We start from the raw sequence: 18,177 nt of genomic DNA, 5'->3' as shown, positions 1-18,177 counted from the left end.
AATGGGATTCATCAAACCTTGAGATGTGGAAGGTGCATTAGTAAGTCCAAAAGGCATGACCAAAAATTCATAATGACCTTAAACATGTGACGATAAGTTACTATGATATGATTCAACTCCCTACGTGTCAGTTAAGGGAGTGGACTCGATGGAAACACACCATATAAGACCTTCTTCACCTACTACAAGACTCCAAGAATGCATCCCAGTCATTCCCCTGACCAACCCCTGGGTCCCACTAAGCTTTAAGACCATTAAACCCCTAGACACTTCCTTGATATGGACAAGGGTGCATCTGAAAACCTCTGGATGCATGCAAAACATGGATATGAATGGGACTGGGGAATTTTCTCCTTAGATCTGTGCCTACGACTCCAGGATTTATGCCACTTTTCAATCCCAGAATCCAAGTCACTTCCTAAAAACCCTTGTAGCTTTTAGAATCCGTAATTTACATAATGACAAGACTTGAAAATGAAAAACTGACTCTAGGACTAGGCTTGACCATCCCCAACCGAGACTGACATTCTGTCAAACACTTGGCACCAATGCAATATACATGAAATGAATACAAGACAAAGCATAATTGACTGATAACTCATGTGAGACTTGACAAGAAGGATCACCACCCTCTTCCCTTAATTATTTTGACATCAATTAGGTCTTTCATCCATTATCCTTTAAGTTACAATTAAATATATAAAATAACCATGACTACAACCAATCATATAACCAAGCTTATAACTAGTATTAAACCATGTAAATAATAATGAAGTAACAACCATTAAAGCCACATATTAACAAGTACAAAAGAAAGAGAAATTAGCTTTTATTAAACATAAACAAGGGTCGACTAGGCTCAGGACTTCCACATACCACTCGACCGTAGACATGGTTGAACCAAATCTTTCTTTTAGTCAGTCACCCTCATGCCATATTCCAAGCATGATTGTGAGATCTCATGGATAAACCAATACAAAAAAAACCAAGGGAATTTAGAGGTTAAACCACCTCCACCCTCACCAAACCGTGAGCTCACCAAAACTGGCACCGAGATCAAAAAACCAAATTGAGTTTGGAATGCCTCCAGAATCCATCAATATCCTTGACAAATTTTCTGTTTCTTTGTCTCTTAGGCTTTACCACAATCCACACTGTATCACTAGGCCCTAAACCGAGGCCCCAATATCTCAGGCTTTACTGCAATCCACACCAGATCATTAGGCCCTAAACTAACACTCCACCCTCAGGATTTACCATGTATCACTTAAAAACCGGTCAAGGGATTCCTACGCCTTTGGGAATTTTCTTGAGACCAGCTCCGCCCCGGATTTCGAAACCATCTGATAATTCCATATCTCAAAACCGAGAAAACAATCCCATCACACCATGACTATCTAGAAAAAGATAAGGAAAGGTTGAAAACCACTACCATAACCTGGAAAAACCATTTCATCAACAACAAGAGAACTATATACCAACATGCAAATCCATGCATGGAAAAACCAGCTAGGAAATCATAGATGCAATACATTACTTACAAGTATTCCTATTGAAGTTGCTTAATCCTACTCTTCCTTGCTTGATCTTTGGTTTCCTTTCCTTTCATTGTCCTTCCTTTGTTTGCTTTTCCCTTCCTTGCTCCAAAGATAGAATGCTCCAAGAAAACTCTAAGTGTCTAAGACTGTGAGAGAGAGAATAATGAGAGAGATCCAAAATTGAACTAACAAAAAGCCATGAACTAATCCTCATAATCCTTTTTATCAATGAGACCTCTATTTTCTTCATTTTCTATTATTTTCCTTCAATTTCCTCCTCATATGCAACCTATGACCTTTCACCTTACTTTTCTCATATTTTCCTTTATTTTCATAAATAAATGTGCCAAAATACCTTTTTTCCTTTTTAATGCCTTAGCCATTTCCTTTGCCAATTTCCATTAGCCATAAACACATCCAATGATGTCCACTAGGATATCGTTTCCCAACATTCGTCTTGGAATAATTTCCCTTAACTGTGGTCTTATTTTTCCTTTATTGACTTTTATTACATGAAATGTTAACCATGGGTTGTTATAGATCCATCCCCCTTGGACAACATTGTCCTCAGTGTTAAACCAAACCAATACCTTAGAAAAATGCTAAAAAGAAAACATACTTCCCATGGAGCTTTATAACTTAGCTCGTTGCAATATTTACAATGAATGAACTGCTTAAAAGAAAAACATCATGACAACATGACAAGATAACAACCATACTTATTATTGGAGATTTATAAATTAGCTCATGGAGGTATTTACATCCATATACATATGTACATATACCAAAACATCAGCAAAACATTTTCCAAACATATAGTAATCATCATACCAAAATCGCTTTGCCTCCACCAACAAACAAAGAAGGATGCATGGCCAAATTTTGATCTGCCATCTCCCATGTAGCTTCTTCAGGCCCAAAGTGCTTCCACTACACTTTAAATTGCTCTATGGCTCTGTTCTTGAGCATGATCTTCTTCCGCTGTAATATGCATTGAGGCTCTGGCTGGAATTCTTCTTCTTTCTCAACCAGCAATACAAACCAATCCATAATATGATAAACATACTTTATATACCCTTTAAGCAATGAAACATGGAAAAAATCATTGTATTTCTGTTGTGGAGGTAAATCCTCTTTGCGGACAGAGACGATCCCTACTAGACTAGACCGGGTCTAGCAACAATCACGCAATGCTACCATGCAAGTTCCTAACTGCAAATACAAAGTAGATGGTGAGAACCTACTTGGATTCCAATGCTAGTGTTCGTCGAAGAGATGTCGCCTTCGTTCCTTTGCCTTGGCCGGTCACGATCCGCACGATCTCCGTGATACGATACCTACACACGCAAAGAACAACGCAAAAACAAGCGTAAAATCTAGTAGATGCAATTATATATCGGTCAGAATAGATATAACTCAACATCAAACATGAGACAATGAGAGTGGAACCATAATGATAGTCATCTATTATTAATGAATAACAAAGAAGAATACAACCATTGTTCTGACGTCAAATCCTCCTTTGGTTGGGTAGTCAGCTACACAAGTCTTGCAAAGCTTGTTGGGATGAGGAACAAGCCTCTCTCTCTTTGGGTGACAAGAATCTCCTTACTTAGATTTGGCCTTATGGGTGCAAAGAAGGCTCTTGCAGCTTCAAACTCTTGAACTCCTGGAACTACTGACTATTATGACTGTAACTAGCTTCCTCAAGGCATAGAGGCAAGCTTTTATAGATAGATAGGGAAAGAGATAGGATCAACCACATTATTCATGGGATCGGCTTTATCACTTGGAAACTTCCATGAAAGGTGGCAAACCACTTTCCTTTCTATGGAGATTCGAAGCCAAACCGTCCTAGCTCAAAATAGATTCAGTTGGTGAATGGGTTGAAGAGAACCTTTGGGAGTTTGGTCGTTGAAAAATTTACTCAATTCGGTTGGCACGAGTGCGACTCTGGGACAGAGCACCAATGGCGCGCCCTTTATAGAGGATTTCCCTCATTGGCACGGGCAGTGAATTGTGAACCCGCGCTAATGAAAAAAGAGCTGTTTTCATGAGTATTTTGGAGGAGATGTCTTCAGGGAAAATGAAGCTCATACTCAGAGGAATATAATGCAAGTGGTTTCAGGTCATGTCACTTCTCACAGGTCCCAGAATGAGTCCTCCAGTGTGTGGGTGAGGGGTAACAGGGACGGTGACAAATGGTGACAAGTTGCTGTGTAACAATTTCATTGTTGGAGGCAGTGCAAGTTGATAGGCTACTAGTCCAATCCTCTCAAGGATCTCAAAAGACTCACAATATCATGGTGCCAACTTGTCACATGATCAAATCCTCAAAGAGATCTTCTTGGTCTTGATGCACAAATACACATGCTACCCAACCTAAAACTCCTGGAATGCCCTATGTTGGTCCGCATAACTCTTCTCTCTATCATATGCTACCTTTAAATTCTTCTTTATAGGTTACAATTCCTGATCCATTTTTGCCAACATATTTGGTCCAATAAGTACCCTATTCACTGGAGCATTCGAGCTGATGGGAGGATTACAACTCCACCTGTATAGTGCCTCGAAAGGACTCATCCTCATTGACTCCTGATAACTGTTGTTATATGCAAACTCAAACAGTGGAAGATACACCCCCCATCTTCTCTGTTAGTGGATCATGTACATCCTTATCATATCCTCCAAGATTCTGTTGACCCTCTCTGTCTGTCCATATGTTTACAGATGATAAGCTGTACTAAAGGCCATATCTGTACCCAAACCTGCGAATAGCTCCTTCCAAAACTTGGAAGTGAACTTCACCTCCATATCCGACATAATCTTCTTTGAAACACCATGCAATCTCACGATCTCCCTAATGAAAACCTGTGCGACCTCACTGGCTGAATATGTAGTCTTCACTGGAATGAAGTGAGCTACCTTCCTCAACATTTCGACCACAACCATAATAGAATCATGTTGTCTCACTGTCCTTTGAAGACCTATAATTAAATCCATAGAAATTACCTCCCATTTCAATTCCAGAATTAGAATAGATTTTAGTAGACGACCTGGATGCTTACACTATGCCTTTACCTACTGATAATTCAAACATCTAGCCATGAACCCTGCCAATTCCTTCTTCATATTTGGCCAATAGTAGAAATTCTTCACCGCCATCAACATCTTCTGATATCTTGGGTAACCCGAGTATGGCTTGGTGTGAAACTCCCTCAAGGTAAGCTTCTTGATCTCACTCTGATCTGACACATAGGTCTTGTCCCTGAATATCACCAAACCATCTGCCATGAAACAATAGTCTGCATCCTGACCACTTGTACATGTACCTGTACATATGCTTATATCTATATCTATACCTGTACTTGCACTCTAATGTAATTTGTGTATAATATCCATATACATACCATCCCGTTGTCCTGCTTACAATATCCTATCCTGTAACTTTGTCCCATAAGAGCTCATAGATGCACTTGTACCTTCTTGTTAAGAGCATCTGCAACCTAGTTCTCCTTTCCCTTAATACATATGATCTCAAAGTCAAACACATTAAGGGTAGCCAACCATAAAACTTGTTCGACATTTAGATTTGTCTTGTCAAACAACTATCTCAACCCACTGTGATCTCTCATCAATACAAATCTCCTGCCAAGAAGATAATGCCTCCACATCTTCAAGGCGTGAATAATAGCTTCCAACTCAAGATCATGAGTCACATAGTTCTACTCGTGCTCGTTCAACATCCTGGACTCATAGCAGACCACCTGTCCCTCCTGCACAAGGAGTCCACCAAGTCCTCTTTTACATGCATTTGTACACACTACAATCTCTTTATCTGGATATGAAATCTTAAGGTCTAGAGCATTGGTCAACAATTGTTTTAGCTACTCAAAACTAGCTGCACATTCTTCTATCCATTCGAAATTCTTACCTTTTCTCTGCAAGGATGTCATAGGGTATGCAATGCATGAGAAATTCCTGATGAACCTCCTATAGTAACCTGTCAATCCCATGAATGATCTCACCTCATCCACATTCTTATAAGCTGGCCACTCCATGATGGCCCTTATCTTTTCTGGATCTACTGCTATTCCTTCCTTCTGTTTAAAAGAAGTTGCACTTTCTAATGTTGGCATACAACTGATGTTGTTTTAGCAATCTCAACACTGCTGCTAAATGCTTGAAATTCTCTTCTTCATTCTTGGAGCATATCAAGATGTCATTAATGAATACAATAACAAACTTGTTCAAATAAGGACGCTGCACACTATTCATCAAACACATAAATGTAGTTGGGGAATTAGTCAAACTGAATGGAACTACAAAAAAATCATAATTCTCATACTTGGTCCTAAAGGAAGTCTTGTAGATATCATCTTCCTTGATGCATACCTGATGGTATCCTGATCTCAAGTCAATATTAGATAACACTGCCACTCCCTTCAATTGATCAAGCAAATCATCAATCCTCAACAATGGGTGCCTGTTCTTGATCATCACCTTGTTCAGCTCCCTGTAATCAATGCACAATCTGAGAGTACCATCTTTCTTCTCTACAAACAATATTGATGCACCCCAAGGTCATACACTTGGCCTAATGTATTCCTTGTGAAGAATCTCCTTTAATTGAAATTTCAGCTCTACTAGCTCTGGGGAACTCATCCTGTAAGGTGCCTTTGATGTTGATGTTGCCTATGGCACCAACTCAATAGATAAATCTAATTCCCCGTGAGGAGGTAGCTCTAGAATATCTACTGGAAACACAACCTGATACTGCTGCAATACAAAGTACTTCTTGAATATTCTTGCATCCTCGACATCTTTACCCTTATCACTAGATATATGCATTGCAAAGCTCACACAACCTTTTCTGTGACTATGCTTAGCCTACATAGTGTTAACCATCCTCACTAATATAAGCTTCTTCTTTCCATGCAAAATTATATTTTCCCCATTATCATCCAAGCCCTCAATGGCCTTGTCGAAGCAATCCACTTTGGTCCTGTGAAGGTAAAACCAATCCATATCCAAAAGCAAGCTATACAATCCCAATGGAAGTATATTCAAATGTACTATTGTAGGCATACCATTTAACTCAAATGCACAAGATCTTATCCAATGGTGAACTCTCTTCTTTGTACATGTAGCCAACTGTACCAACCAAGATTTTTCATGCACTTATTTTCTCAAACCACACTTATCCACTAGGCCAGGATTAATATAAATATAATTAGTTCTAGGATCAAACAAAATAGAAACAACTTGATCACAAAGCTTACCATCCATGTCAGTGATAGATGCATGATAATCTTCCTGCCTGTTGTCCACAACTACATAAATTTGAGGAATTCTATGACCAACATCCCCAACTGTATGTGCCTCATGAGCACTATAGATATGGGGTCTACCACCTTGATACTAAGGACAATCCCTCTTATGATAATCCTTGCTACATATGATAACCCCTCTTATGAACCTTTGTCACTTCTAGTCATGCTCTGTATACACATTCAGGAGTAATTATTGTGCACATGCAATGAACTTAGGGACCACCATTAGAAAAATAATCCTCCACCTCTATTTTATGTGGATCGATCTAGCTAATGGATTTTTGAAGGAATCATGCCTCTTAAGTTCTAGAACCCTCACTTTTACGAATGGAAGCCGCAACTCTCTTGATTGCAAATATTTTGGGCTTAAAGCTTCAGCTACTAGACTAAGTTGGTTCAACTTTTCTCCCAAGGATTTGAAGCCTTTGTTTCCCTACAAATGAATGATATGATACACCGAAACCAATAGTTTCAACTCCTTTCACGGCAATGAGTTAAACCATGGCCTCCATAAAATATTTTGGCCTTGAATTTTAGATTTTAATGCGACCCCTTTTTTTATTTTTCCTTTTTATGTATCCAAAGTAAAAATTTGGCCTTGGATAATTTTTGCGGCCCCACTTAAAATAATGTGCCACAATTTTGGACTAAAAATCACATGCTCCTTTTTTCTTTGCGCACTTGTCAATTTGCTGAATTTGTCAAAACATTGTGGGACATTTAATGAGAAAAAATCTCATTTTATTACAAGAATTAGGTATTTCGATTTCTCTGGAAAAGCTCCTAATAGTAATAGCCATCACTGAAAAGGGAAAAAACCGCAAGTTGAGCCTAGATCGAGGCTCTTATACCACTATAATGTTCCAAATACAAAAATTTTGGGTTTCCTTGATATTTTAACTCAAAATCTCTTCAAACAGAACTTTCATTCATAAACAGAATATTTCCATGTAAAATTCAACATCATAGAACTGTAAATAACAATAATGAGCAAAAATAATCTCAGCTTTATTCATAATATATAAAGAAATAAAGAAAGAAAGAAATTATTTTAACATCCATGAGGCTAAAGATAGCCTATGGGACATATTGCTTCTTCATCTGCTTGATGTATTCAACTCTTTTTCTGTGAAGCTTCAAAATAAATGCTCCCAGATTCTCGACAAATCCCTCACTAAATAGATTATCCCAAGAGCTCGCTGCCAGCATATCTTCATAATTTTCCCTGTTGTCTTTGAAGGCCTTACATTCTAAAATGATTTTTTTTTTTGTTTCCACTTTTTCGGAAGAATAAAAAATGCATACTATTTCCTCCCACACTTCCTTTGGCCTTTTCCAGCACCTTGTTTGACAATGGAGTTGATGAGAATTAGTCCTTAACTGAGCAATAAGAATTTTGGCTCTCCAAGAGATATTGACCTCTATGTATGCTTTTGGTTGATGACTATGAGTGGGATTAAACACTTCAATATAGTAAATTTTCTTTCTTCTTGGCTCCTTATCCCAAGTATGCTTGTGGAACTTTTCCATAACAAAAGCTTTTATCTGTTTGTTGTTTATGGGACACGCGTTCAAGAAAATACCCCATTTACTAAACCATTTGTTATTTTTCTGCATCCAAGTTTTTTTGCTCTTGCACAATCTATCATTAAAGACAAACTTAGGCCATCTACCCTCTTCCATTTGCTCAATTCTTTTTAAATACCTTATCACTCTCACCATAGCAATTACTTCAATTGGAGCAGTCCTTGTTTCACTTAACAAGATATCATAAGGAACTGCACTTTTAATCTTAATTTTTTTTTTTGTAATCAAACACTTCTGAATTTTCTCAATTTGTCTCTACTGCATGTCGGATGTACTACTGGCCCATAGTTCACAACCATAGAGAATCACCAGAATCACTAGAAGCCCAAAAAGAGTTTGAGTGGTTTTCCAATCCCATAATTCTACCTCTCTACACCTATTTTGGAAAGCATAAAATGCTTTCCAACCCCCCAAAGTTCTTTTCTTTATACAACCATACCAGCTTAGATTTTTGTTGAAGTCAATTTCGAGGTATTTGTAATCCGCAACTTTTTCTAGAATTTTTCCTTCAAAGTAGAACTTATGTTGGTTATGTTTTCTTTTCTTAGAGAAGACCACTACTTTTGTTTTGCTGATATTGACTTGCATCCCCACACTTCTACATAAATTCTCAAGGGATAGTAAGTTCTCTTTCAAACCAAGAGCCAATTTAGCAATCAGAATATAGTTATCTGCATACAAAAGAAGCCTTATAACGAACTTGCCCAAATCGATACCATCACCCCCTTGCAAATTTAACCACTCCTCAAGATTGTCGATATATAAAACAAAAAGGGTAGGAGACAGTGGGAAACCTTTCTTGACCCCGATATCGCTTCTAAAACTTTCATAAATTGCTGCTAAAGTTCTAATTTTGACTTTCACCTCTTCATATAGCCTATACACAACTGCTCTCAAATGTTTAGGAACCCCAAGTTCCTCCATTCTATGCTAAATCTTATCCCTAGGAACTGATTCAAACGCTTTTTTGAAATCAACAAAGCAACAAAATACTTTTTCCTTTTTCTCCCAAACTTTTTCAATGATGTGCCTTAAAGTTACACAATGTTCAATTGTGGAATGTTTAGGTCTAAAACATGCTTTCCCTTTAGCATGCTTATCTCTTTCTTCTGCCCACTTGCTAATTTTGTTTTCTAGCATGCTTCCAAATAGCTTTGCAAACAAAGGGTTTATCATGATGGTCCTATAATTGGAGGGATTATTGACATCACCGCTCTTGGAAAGAGGTATTGCTAGACTAGTTGTCCAATCTATGGGGAGCCATTGTTGTATGATGATGTTGAAGATTTTTGTAATGTGAGGTGTAAGAATCTTTGATCCCCACTTTAGATATTCTTCTTGGAGTTTAGTTAAGTCTTTTTCTTTTCCAACACCCAACTTCATGATACCCATCTCTACCTCTTGTACCATGAAGAGTTCAGTATTATTGTTGACCAAGGGGGGAGGGTCAACCTTGGGAACCTGCTCATAGAGTTGTCTTGCATAGTCAAACCGTTTAGAAGCTATAATATTATTTTCAATTTGTATCTTTTTTGGTTGGAGCTCCTTACAAATAATTTGGGATTATTTTTCTCAAGGAAGATTAGTTTTTCCCTCCTTGAAACCATGAAATCGACATTTTTCTTGCTTAATAACTGCTTGTAAGCTTTGAGCTTTATGTTATCCTTGTTTCAATCTTTCCACATTCTCCTTGCCATTTTGAATTCCTCATCAAACCAAGCATTAACTAGAAAGCAATTTGTTTTCAGACTTCTTAATTTTTTCTCTTTTGCACTTTGCAAGTGCGCATTGAATTAAATGTGTTAATTCATGACTATGAAGGCTGTGAATTTTAATTTTCTTATTCTCGAAGAGCCTCTTTGGCATCATTTTGAAGGTATTATTCTGGGGTCAAAATAATTCTACCTTGTGGGAGATTTTGTTGGACATGCTGAATTTTTGACTCTAATTGTTTCTTTCCAATCCAAGAGAAAAATAAATAAATTGGCTTCTGATCTGATTTCAAGTCCCACAGCTGATCTCCAATCAAAACTTCCTCCATTTTCTCACAGAAACCATGCGAGAAAATTACACAATCTACCACACTTGCTCCATTGTAAGTATTGCAAGTGAAATTACCAGACTTTTCCCATCTAGTCAAGCCATTACAAATGACTAAATCAAAGGCCCCACATAGAGTAAGAAACTTTCACCAAAGAGATTGCAGCCCTTGTCCTCTGAAATTATTTCCCACTGATGATTACTTTCTTCTATAAGCCAAATAGGGTCACAATCATCTTTACAACAAAGAATGCTAGATTGCTCACTTGTAGTCCTAGCATTGAAATCACCCACTATAAGGACTTCACCTAGCTACAAATATGTTGCAATATGTGCTTTTAAGGCTGCAAATGGATCTTTGTGGTCAAGCCCTCTACCTTTGTATATTTTTGAAACCTGAGGCACAAAATAGCATGCTGCAATTCTGATGTGGTTTCTAGTTTTTGATATTTTAAACCAAATGATTTGCTTATTTGAGTCTTCTTTTTCTAACTGAATGAGACGACCTTCTTTCTCCCTTACTAAAACCATGATGCCCCCGTGCCCTTTGCCATTCCCTGCTGCCTTGTTCCACACTAAAATCTTCCAGTGTCCTTCAAATAGAGGTGTCTTGCATCCTTCATGCTCATGTGTTTCTACGAGGAAAATTATCTCTCTATCCTCCACAATAGGCCCTAACCGAGGTCCTTGTCTCCATGGGTAACCTCTACAGTTCCAACAAACTAATCTTAAGGAAACCTGGGTATGACTTGATTGCTATTTATTTTGACATGCAAGACTCACATTTGAGTCTTTGTCCCTGCTTTCCCATACTGACCTTGCTTTCCGATTTCCTGTTGAAGATTTTGTTGCCTCTTCTTTATATAAATTGGGGTTACAGACACATACAACCAAAAGAGCTAAGATGAAAAGTTGGCCTCCAAGATAATATGTTGCATCGCTATGTTGACCCTCGAAACTGAACTGAACTGAACTGTTGAGCTCTCCTATGAATTCTGGATGAATTCACCAAGGGAATATGGGTACTCGCCCAATCCCACGGAATCACCCAAGGGTTTCCGTCATGGGGCTACCAATGGAGTAAAGAACCAGGTTCTCAACCTCTCATATAGAAAACAATATCAAATCCAAGATGTCCTCCAATGGCGTCTTCCTCATCTTTTATAGATCTGATGGATCCCTCTAGAACTTCCTATTTTATTATTATTTTAATCATGGAGCACTTTTCCCTCTTTTATTTTAATTAAAATATTATTTTTAATGTGGGAAAAAGGTAAATTGGCCACCAAGTCTCCCCAGGTCACTGAAGCTCCCATCTAACCATCCCGTCATGTAGATCGTCTCATTCTGGTTTTAACGAGCTATTACACTAAGGTGTTATGTCAAGTATTCCTCCTCGAATGCCACCTTAAGTGTAATTAATTCAGTGAGGCCCAATAATAACTCTGTTTTTTGAAAGTTGTCGGAATGAAAGGAAAATTGTGCGAATGAGGGAATATACTAAGTGAATGCCATTAGACCTCATAGAAACTCCACAAAACCCCTCCAAAATCCCCTGGGGCCGCTGATGACACCAACTTGCACCTGTGAAAGTCCATCCTAACCATGTCATAAGGAACCCCAAAAAAAGAAACATTACACTACACTTGTGAAAATCCCCCTAACTTTGAAATACTATGGGATGATTATATCTAGGAGAAAACTCGATTGGAGTAAAAGGTCACTATAAATGGTGATGATGAGAGCCTATCCCAATTGAATTAGACAAATAAAGGAGAAGGAAAAGGACCTAATAAGGGTGAGGGAAAGAGTGAGAAGTCAACCTCACAACTAGGAAAGGATTTGAGCAAATCAAATACTTCATTTTTATTAAGTTTGGAAATTATGCATCATAGTGTCGAGACAAGGGGAACGGTAAAGAGAAGAAACAACAGAAGAAATCAATAGCCTCTATAGAAACTCACATAAAAAAGTTTTCTAGAAAGTTTGAGAATTAATCTCCAATGGTATATTTACTTTCTACCAGCATCGTTCCAGGGAACACATGGTATGTGGACAATAAGTTTCTTTTCATATTACTTTAGCTCTATACTTTCTTTATATTCTAATAGAGAAGGATCAGATGTTGATATTGGTGATGCTGCCAAGTATTTATCAGTAGGAATTGATACTATTCTCTTCTAACTTGAATTAGGTATATTGTTGCAGGAATCGCCCCACCCCCCATGTACCAAACCTTGGAACTGTGCACTGTGAAGAACCATGGACAAAGCGTCCCCAGAATTGTGCTTTCGGATCAATTTCCATGGTTCCTAAAAAATTAGAATCACCACAAGTCAAACCATTTTCTTTGTGCTATTTTGTGTTCCTATCATGCTTCATAGACACTCCCTAGTTGCTCCTTGGATGCTTCCTAGATGTTTCGTGATGGTTTTTTTTTTCTCGGTAAAACTAGCTAATCTATTATATTATATTTACAAGTAAACTTTACATGCAGAGAGACAGGCCGTCCAGGGCCAACTGTGGCACCTTGGATAGCTTAGCTTGACACAAAATGCTCCCTCGCAGGGGCAGCACCTCTAGAACATACCAAAACACTTCCAAAACATACCAAAACATAAGACAGTAGTGACACGGCTATACCAGAACATAAAACAGTATTGAGCTCAGACAGTAGCGATACGGCCCACGCAGGGGCTCCCAATCAAAAAACTCACGGTAAACCTTGCCCAGACGCATGACCGCCATACACATGACATGATTAAGAACTGAAAATATACATACACAGTAACGTAGCATAATCCAAATACCCGCCGAGACCTTTGACTTAGACCATAACTGAGAGAGAGAAGAGAAAGCTGGAGAGTGCCTCTGGGGATCAATCTTCAGGCTCCTCCTCAATGATGTAGCTCCAGCCTTGGCCTTCAGGGATGCCTGCCCACATTGCCATAGGATCCTTTGCAGTGGCCAGAGGTTCCTGCTCTGGAGGTTGGGGAGGGGCTTGCTCGGGCTCTTTCCCAGAAGTTCCTTCTTCAATTGGTGGCTGCAGCACTGGACTTTCCTCACGATTTCCTTCTGGAAGTAGCTCAGCCGAAACTGGTAGCTTTCCATCTTCATTCTCCTCAGGAACCTTAGTAAAGAGAACTGAGATATGTGCACTGATGCCTGCATTATCCTTCGAGCTACCCAAGGTGAAAACAACTGAGCCGAATGCTGGAAGCACGGGCTCTCCTCCACTGGAGCTGATGACCTCCATGAACTGACTGGCCTGAATTGGGGTGGCTCTCGCCCTCCTGTGGCAGTAGAAGCAGCAGCAGTGATGGTGCACATCTGCTGCAGGGGGGCGTGAAGATGCACCTCGCCCCGGTCCCCTTCTGCTCGGTTGTCTTTCCCGCAATCGTGCCATAGACTCCACGTCTCCTTCAACTTGTTCCAGGACCGAGCTCGTGGGCTTGAAGTCCCCGCTGTGACTGCCAAAGGATTGCAGTACCCAGATTGATGCATGGCAGAACACAACTACCCAAAAACCACGCACAGGAGTAACAAACACGGAGCGGACTTTGCCCGAGTGAGTGTCTTCACTTTTCGCCTCAAATTCACTCCAATTGCTCTTGGAGCTCTGTTCCCTCCTGAGGCATTCACCAAAGTCGCAATGACGGATTGCAGTGGCTGCGTTTTGAGGGAGGAGAGCGCCCACCCGTCCAGAATCCTTCCGAGCCTGCACCACCCAGGCCTTACCATGCAAATGAGCCTGCAGTGATCCGCCTTCCCTGTGAAATCTCGCAACATTCCTTCGATAAGAGCCTTCCATAACTGCTTCCTGCACCCACATCGCTTCACCCTGCGTAGCATTGAGTGCCAAGAGCTCGGGTGGTTGAACATTAAACCTCGGCTGCAGTGAACCATTACTATGCATCATTAGCACGGGGCGGCACATGCTGGGCATGTGGCTCTTCCCTGTCTGACGTGCCATCACCCGCATCCGGGGATGCAACGTCTCTTTGGATGAGACTTTCACAGTCCTGAGTCTGTTGAGTGCTTGGGATGATATCCAAATTACCTGCTAGGAGGATTTGATTATTTTCTACCCCAATATTGGCTAGGAGATCAGCAATCTTGTTGCCTTCTCTTTTTGTGTGATGAAAGGAGAGGGCTCTATGATTGCGCAACTCATGAGCAATGTTGTTTAGCCTTGCTTCTAGTCTCCAGCTATCAACAACTTTTCTGGCTTGAGAGCCATTCTGAATGCGCGTGGCCATGTTGATGAGGATTTGGGAATCGCCTTCCACTATCAGGGGTTGAAGATTGAGTCTCCTGGCTAATAAGATCCCTTGCCAGAGTCCCTCCAACTCTGCGGAGTTATTGGTGTCCCACCCTATATTGCCGAAGTAGATCTGCAAGGGGGTGCCTTTATGGTTTCGAATAATGCCTCCAAATCCTGCTGGTCCAGGATTGCCTTTGGAGGCCCCATCAAAGTTGAGTTTGTATGAGTTGATGGGAGGGGCAGTCCAGCATCTGTTTTCCTTGATGTTGCAATTCGCTGGCTCATGCATGGCATACTCTTGTGGCAGCTGCAACTTCCAATTGTCGAGAATGTTTTTTTCATTGTCTGTGGTAGGGAGATCCTCTTTAGTCCATGATCGTAGTAGCATGGTTTCTCTGAGATTTCCATGCAGTTTGCTCCAGATTTCCTCAATGGGAGAGCTTTGGTTTTTAAATATGCGCCCGTTCCTTTCCTTCCAAATGTTCCATAAGACTGTGCCCGGGATGATATTCCATAGGTGATTGAGGATCACACAGTCATAGGGGCTTTTCGACCACTGTCGGATGGAATCAATGATATCTCCGTTTCCTTTGCACCTTTCTTGGCATCTGAAGCTAACCTTTTCCCATAGTTGATTGGCTAGTGAGCAGGTGTCCAGAAGATGTTGCAAGGTTTCCTCGTCTTGAAAGCAATTGTGACATATCGAAGGACCTTGAAATTTGCGTCTCCTTAGCTTGTCCCAGGTGAGAATCTTTTTGTTTCCTACCATCCAGAGGAAGTGGGAGATTTTGGGCCATGCTTTGAAGCCCCAAATTCTCCCCCAGAGAGGATCCGGCCTAGTGGGAAAGTTGCCGATAAGATTGTAGGCCTCGGAGGTGGAATAGGATCCTTTAGGTAGATAGCCCCATCTGAGTATGTCATCGCTGTCCTCATACCGGATGCTTCTCTTCCTTAACTCGTTCTCAAGTTCTGCTGCTTCCTGAGTGTTTGTGTTGCTGATTATCTGGTTACTCGGTCGCCATTTCCTGAACCCATTCTCTGTCTCCTGTATCCAAAATTGATGGACTGTTGCCTGCTGCTGCTCCTGCCTGTTTGGAACCATCGCTGGAGGAAGAACACTCGAGAGTTTGGGAAGTTGGTTCCAAGCGTCATTCCAAAATCTAGCAATGTGACCATTCCTAATTTCCCAAAAGCTGTGTTGTTGAATGAGCTGGTAATGCTGCTTGGCAGCGTTCCAGATTAGCAACCCTTTGTCAGCGGGTGTAAATCTGATGAGCTCTACTTGGGGCCTGTTGTTGGCGTATTTGGCGGTCCATATTTTAGCCCATAGCTTATCTGGATTAGTCACCCATTGCCACCAGATCTTGGCGTTCATGATGGTGTTGCTGTACTCAGGATCTCTGAGTCCAATGCCTCCTTTGTTCTTGGGCATACAGACAGTAGCCCATTTCACTAGTGCCCACTTGCGGTTAGTGGCTGAGCTTCCCCACAAAAAGTCACGCTGCAGGTTCCTCAACCTTTTTAATACCCACTTTGGAGCAGCTAGGATAGAAAAAAGGTAGAGAGGCATGGCTTGGAGGATGGACTTAATGAGCACCACCCGACTAGCTAGATTGAGAGAACGGTGAGTCCACAGATTGAGTTTTGATTCGAGTTTCTCTAGAAGATTGCGCCATGCGGGCTGCTTTATGGCAGAGGCAGTGAGAGGAGATCCTAGGTAAGTGGATGGGAGAGAGGCTGAGTGGAAGCATAAGATGCAGGAAACAACAGATTTAACCGACGGAGGGGTATGGAAGAAGAAAATTTGTGACTTGGAGCAGTTGACCTGGGTGCCAGAGGCTTCAGAGAAATCGTTGAGCAGGGATTTTAAACAAGAGGCTTCCTGAACCGAGGGGTAGCCATAGAGCATGGTGTCATCAACAAATTGTTGATGAGAGGAGGCAGGGGAGTTGTGGATAGAGATGCCTTTTAGCTGCTGAGAATGGAGGGCATGCTTGACGTGTCTACCAAGACCTTCAGCCATAAGAACAAAGAGGAAAGGGGAAAGGGGGTCCCCTTGTCTTATGCCTCGAGAGGGCTTGAAAGGGCGGGAGGGAATACCATTTACAAGGATGGAGAAATGAGTGGAAGTAATAAGGCTCATGATCCAACGAACCCATGTGGAGCAAAAACCAAAAGCTTTCAACATGTGTTGAATATAGGACCAGCTGAGCTTATCGAAAGCTTTAGAGAGATCCAACTTGAGTAACATACCAGCTTGCTTGGATTGTTTGAGCGAGTGAATGATTTCGTGTGTGAGGAGAATGCCGTCCATTATCTGTCTGCCTTCTACATATCCCGACTGCTCCGGAGAGATGAGCATGGGTAATAGAGGTTTTAACCTATTAGCAATGACTTTGGATATGACTTTATAGATGACATTACAGAGAGCTATAGGCCTAAATTTATCAGGTGTAATGGAGTTCTCCTCTTTGGGGATGAGAGTTATGAATGTGGAGTTGAGGGAGGGGAGAAGCCAGCGCAAAGCCCTGGATTCCTCTACAATCTGCCAAACCTCCATTTTAATCAAATCCCAGAAAGCATGAAAAAACGTGGTTGTGAAACCATCTGGTCCAGGGGCCTTACCTTCTTTGAGCTGCGCCATTGCCTCATCTACTTCTTGGATAAGAATAGGGCGCATGAGTAGCTCGTTGTGTTCCTCTGTGACAAGTTTAGGTATATTGCTGGTTATCTTTCCAATCGCCTGTTGCCGATCCACTGCTTGCTCCTGGTGTACCTGCTGGAAATGATTGAGGAGGATCTCTTCGATTTCCTCATGCTTCTCAACTTTTGCCCCCTCTTGGTTCTGAATGAATGGAATATTATTATGCATCCTTCTCTGCACTGTGGTTCTATGGAAGAACTTGGTGTTGCGCTCCCCTTCTTTTAGCCACCTGAACCTTGAATTTTGCCTCCAATAAACTTCCTCCTGCTTTCTTCTTTCTTCAAGTTGATTGTGTATGTGCCATTCTTGATCCACGGTTGCCTCCGTGTGCCCTTCATTAATTATTTTCTGTTGGAGATCCCCCAATTCCTGATTTAGCTCCTGTTGCGCCTTAAATATATTCCCAAAGGTCTCCCTATTCCAACTTTTTAGGTGACTTTTTAGAAATCGCAACTTCTGTTGAAGCTGGTACATTTTTGATCCCTTTGGTGGGATGAAAGAGGCCTAGATGGTTCTGGCGAAGTCCTTGAATGCGGGGTGTGTAAGCCAAAATCCCTCAAAACGGAAAGGTCTTTTGGTCCGATCCCCTGGTCTCTACCATTGCAGAGCGATCGGCTAGTGATCTGAACCAGTATGAGCCAATATTGCCGCCGAAAGATCACCTCCGAGATGCACCGCATTATCCGAGATTAGAAAGCGGTCTAGTTTAGA

The 18,177-nt window shown here is 40.9% G+C and overlaps 1 protein-coding gene across 1 annotated transcript; it reads right to left on the bottom strand.

Annotated features, from left to right (window-relative positions):
- Window positions 1–14,406: 14,406 nt before the first annotated feature.
- LOC149162861 (uncharacterized) lies at window positions 14,407–17,940 on the bottom strand. The gene has a single exon (XM_089435296.1). It carries the CDS (start codon window positions 17,938–17,940, stop codon window positions 14,407–14,409), a length of 3,534 nt encoding a protein of 1,177 aa, XP_089291422.1.
- Between the last annotated feature and the right edge of the window lie 237 nt (window positions 17,941–18,177).

The sequence above is a fragment of the Pinus tabuliformis genome, chromosome 5_2 (assembly GCF_031772625.1).
Source record: "Pinus tabuliformis cultivar Carrire ecotype Pingquan chromosome 5_2, CPIR1, whole genome shotgun sequence".
Taxonomy (NCBI): Eukaryota; Viridiplantae; Streptophyta; class Pinopsida; order Pinales; family Pinaceae; genus Pinus; species Pinus tabuliformis.
This window is presented reverse-complemented; position numbering and strand designations above follow the sequence as displayed.

What these genes read in the sequence shown, in the direction of transcription:
- LOC149162861 (XM_089435296.1), bottom strand. Translation starts at nt 17,940, where the DNA reads ATGTACCAGCTTCAACAGAAGTTGCGATTTCTAAAAAGTCACCTAAAA.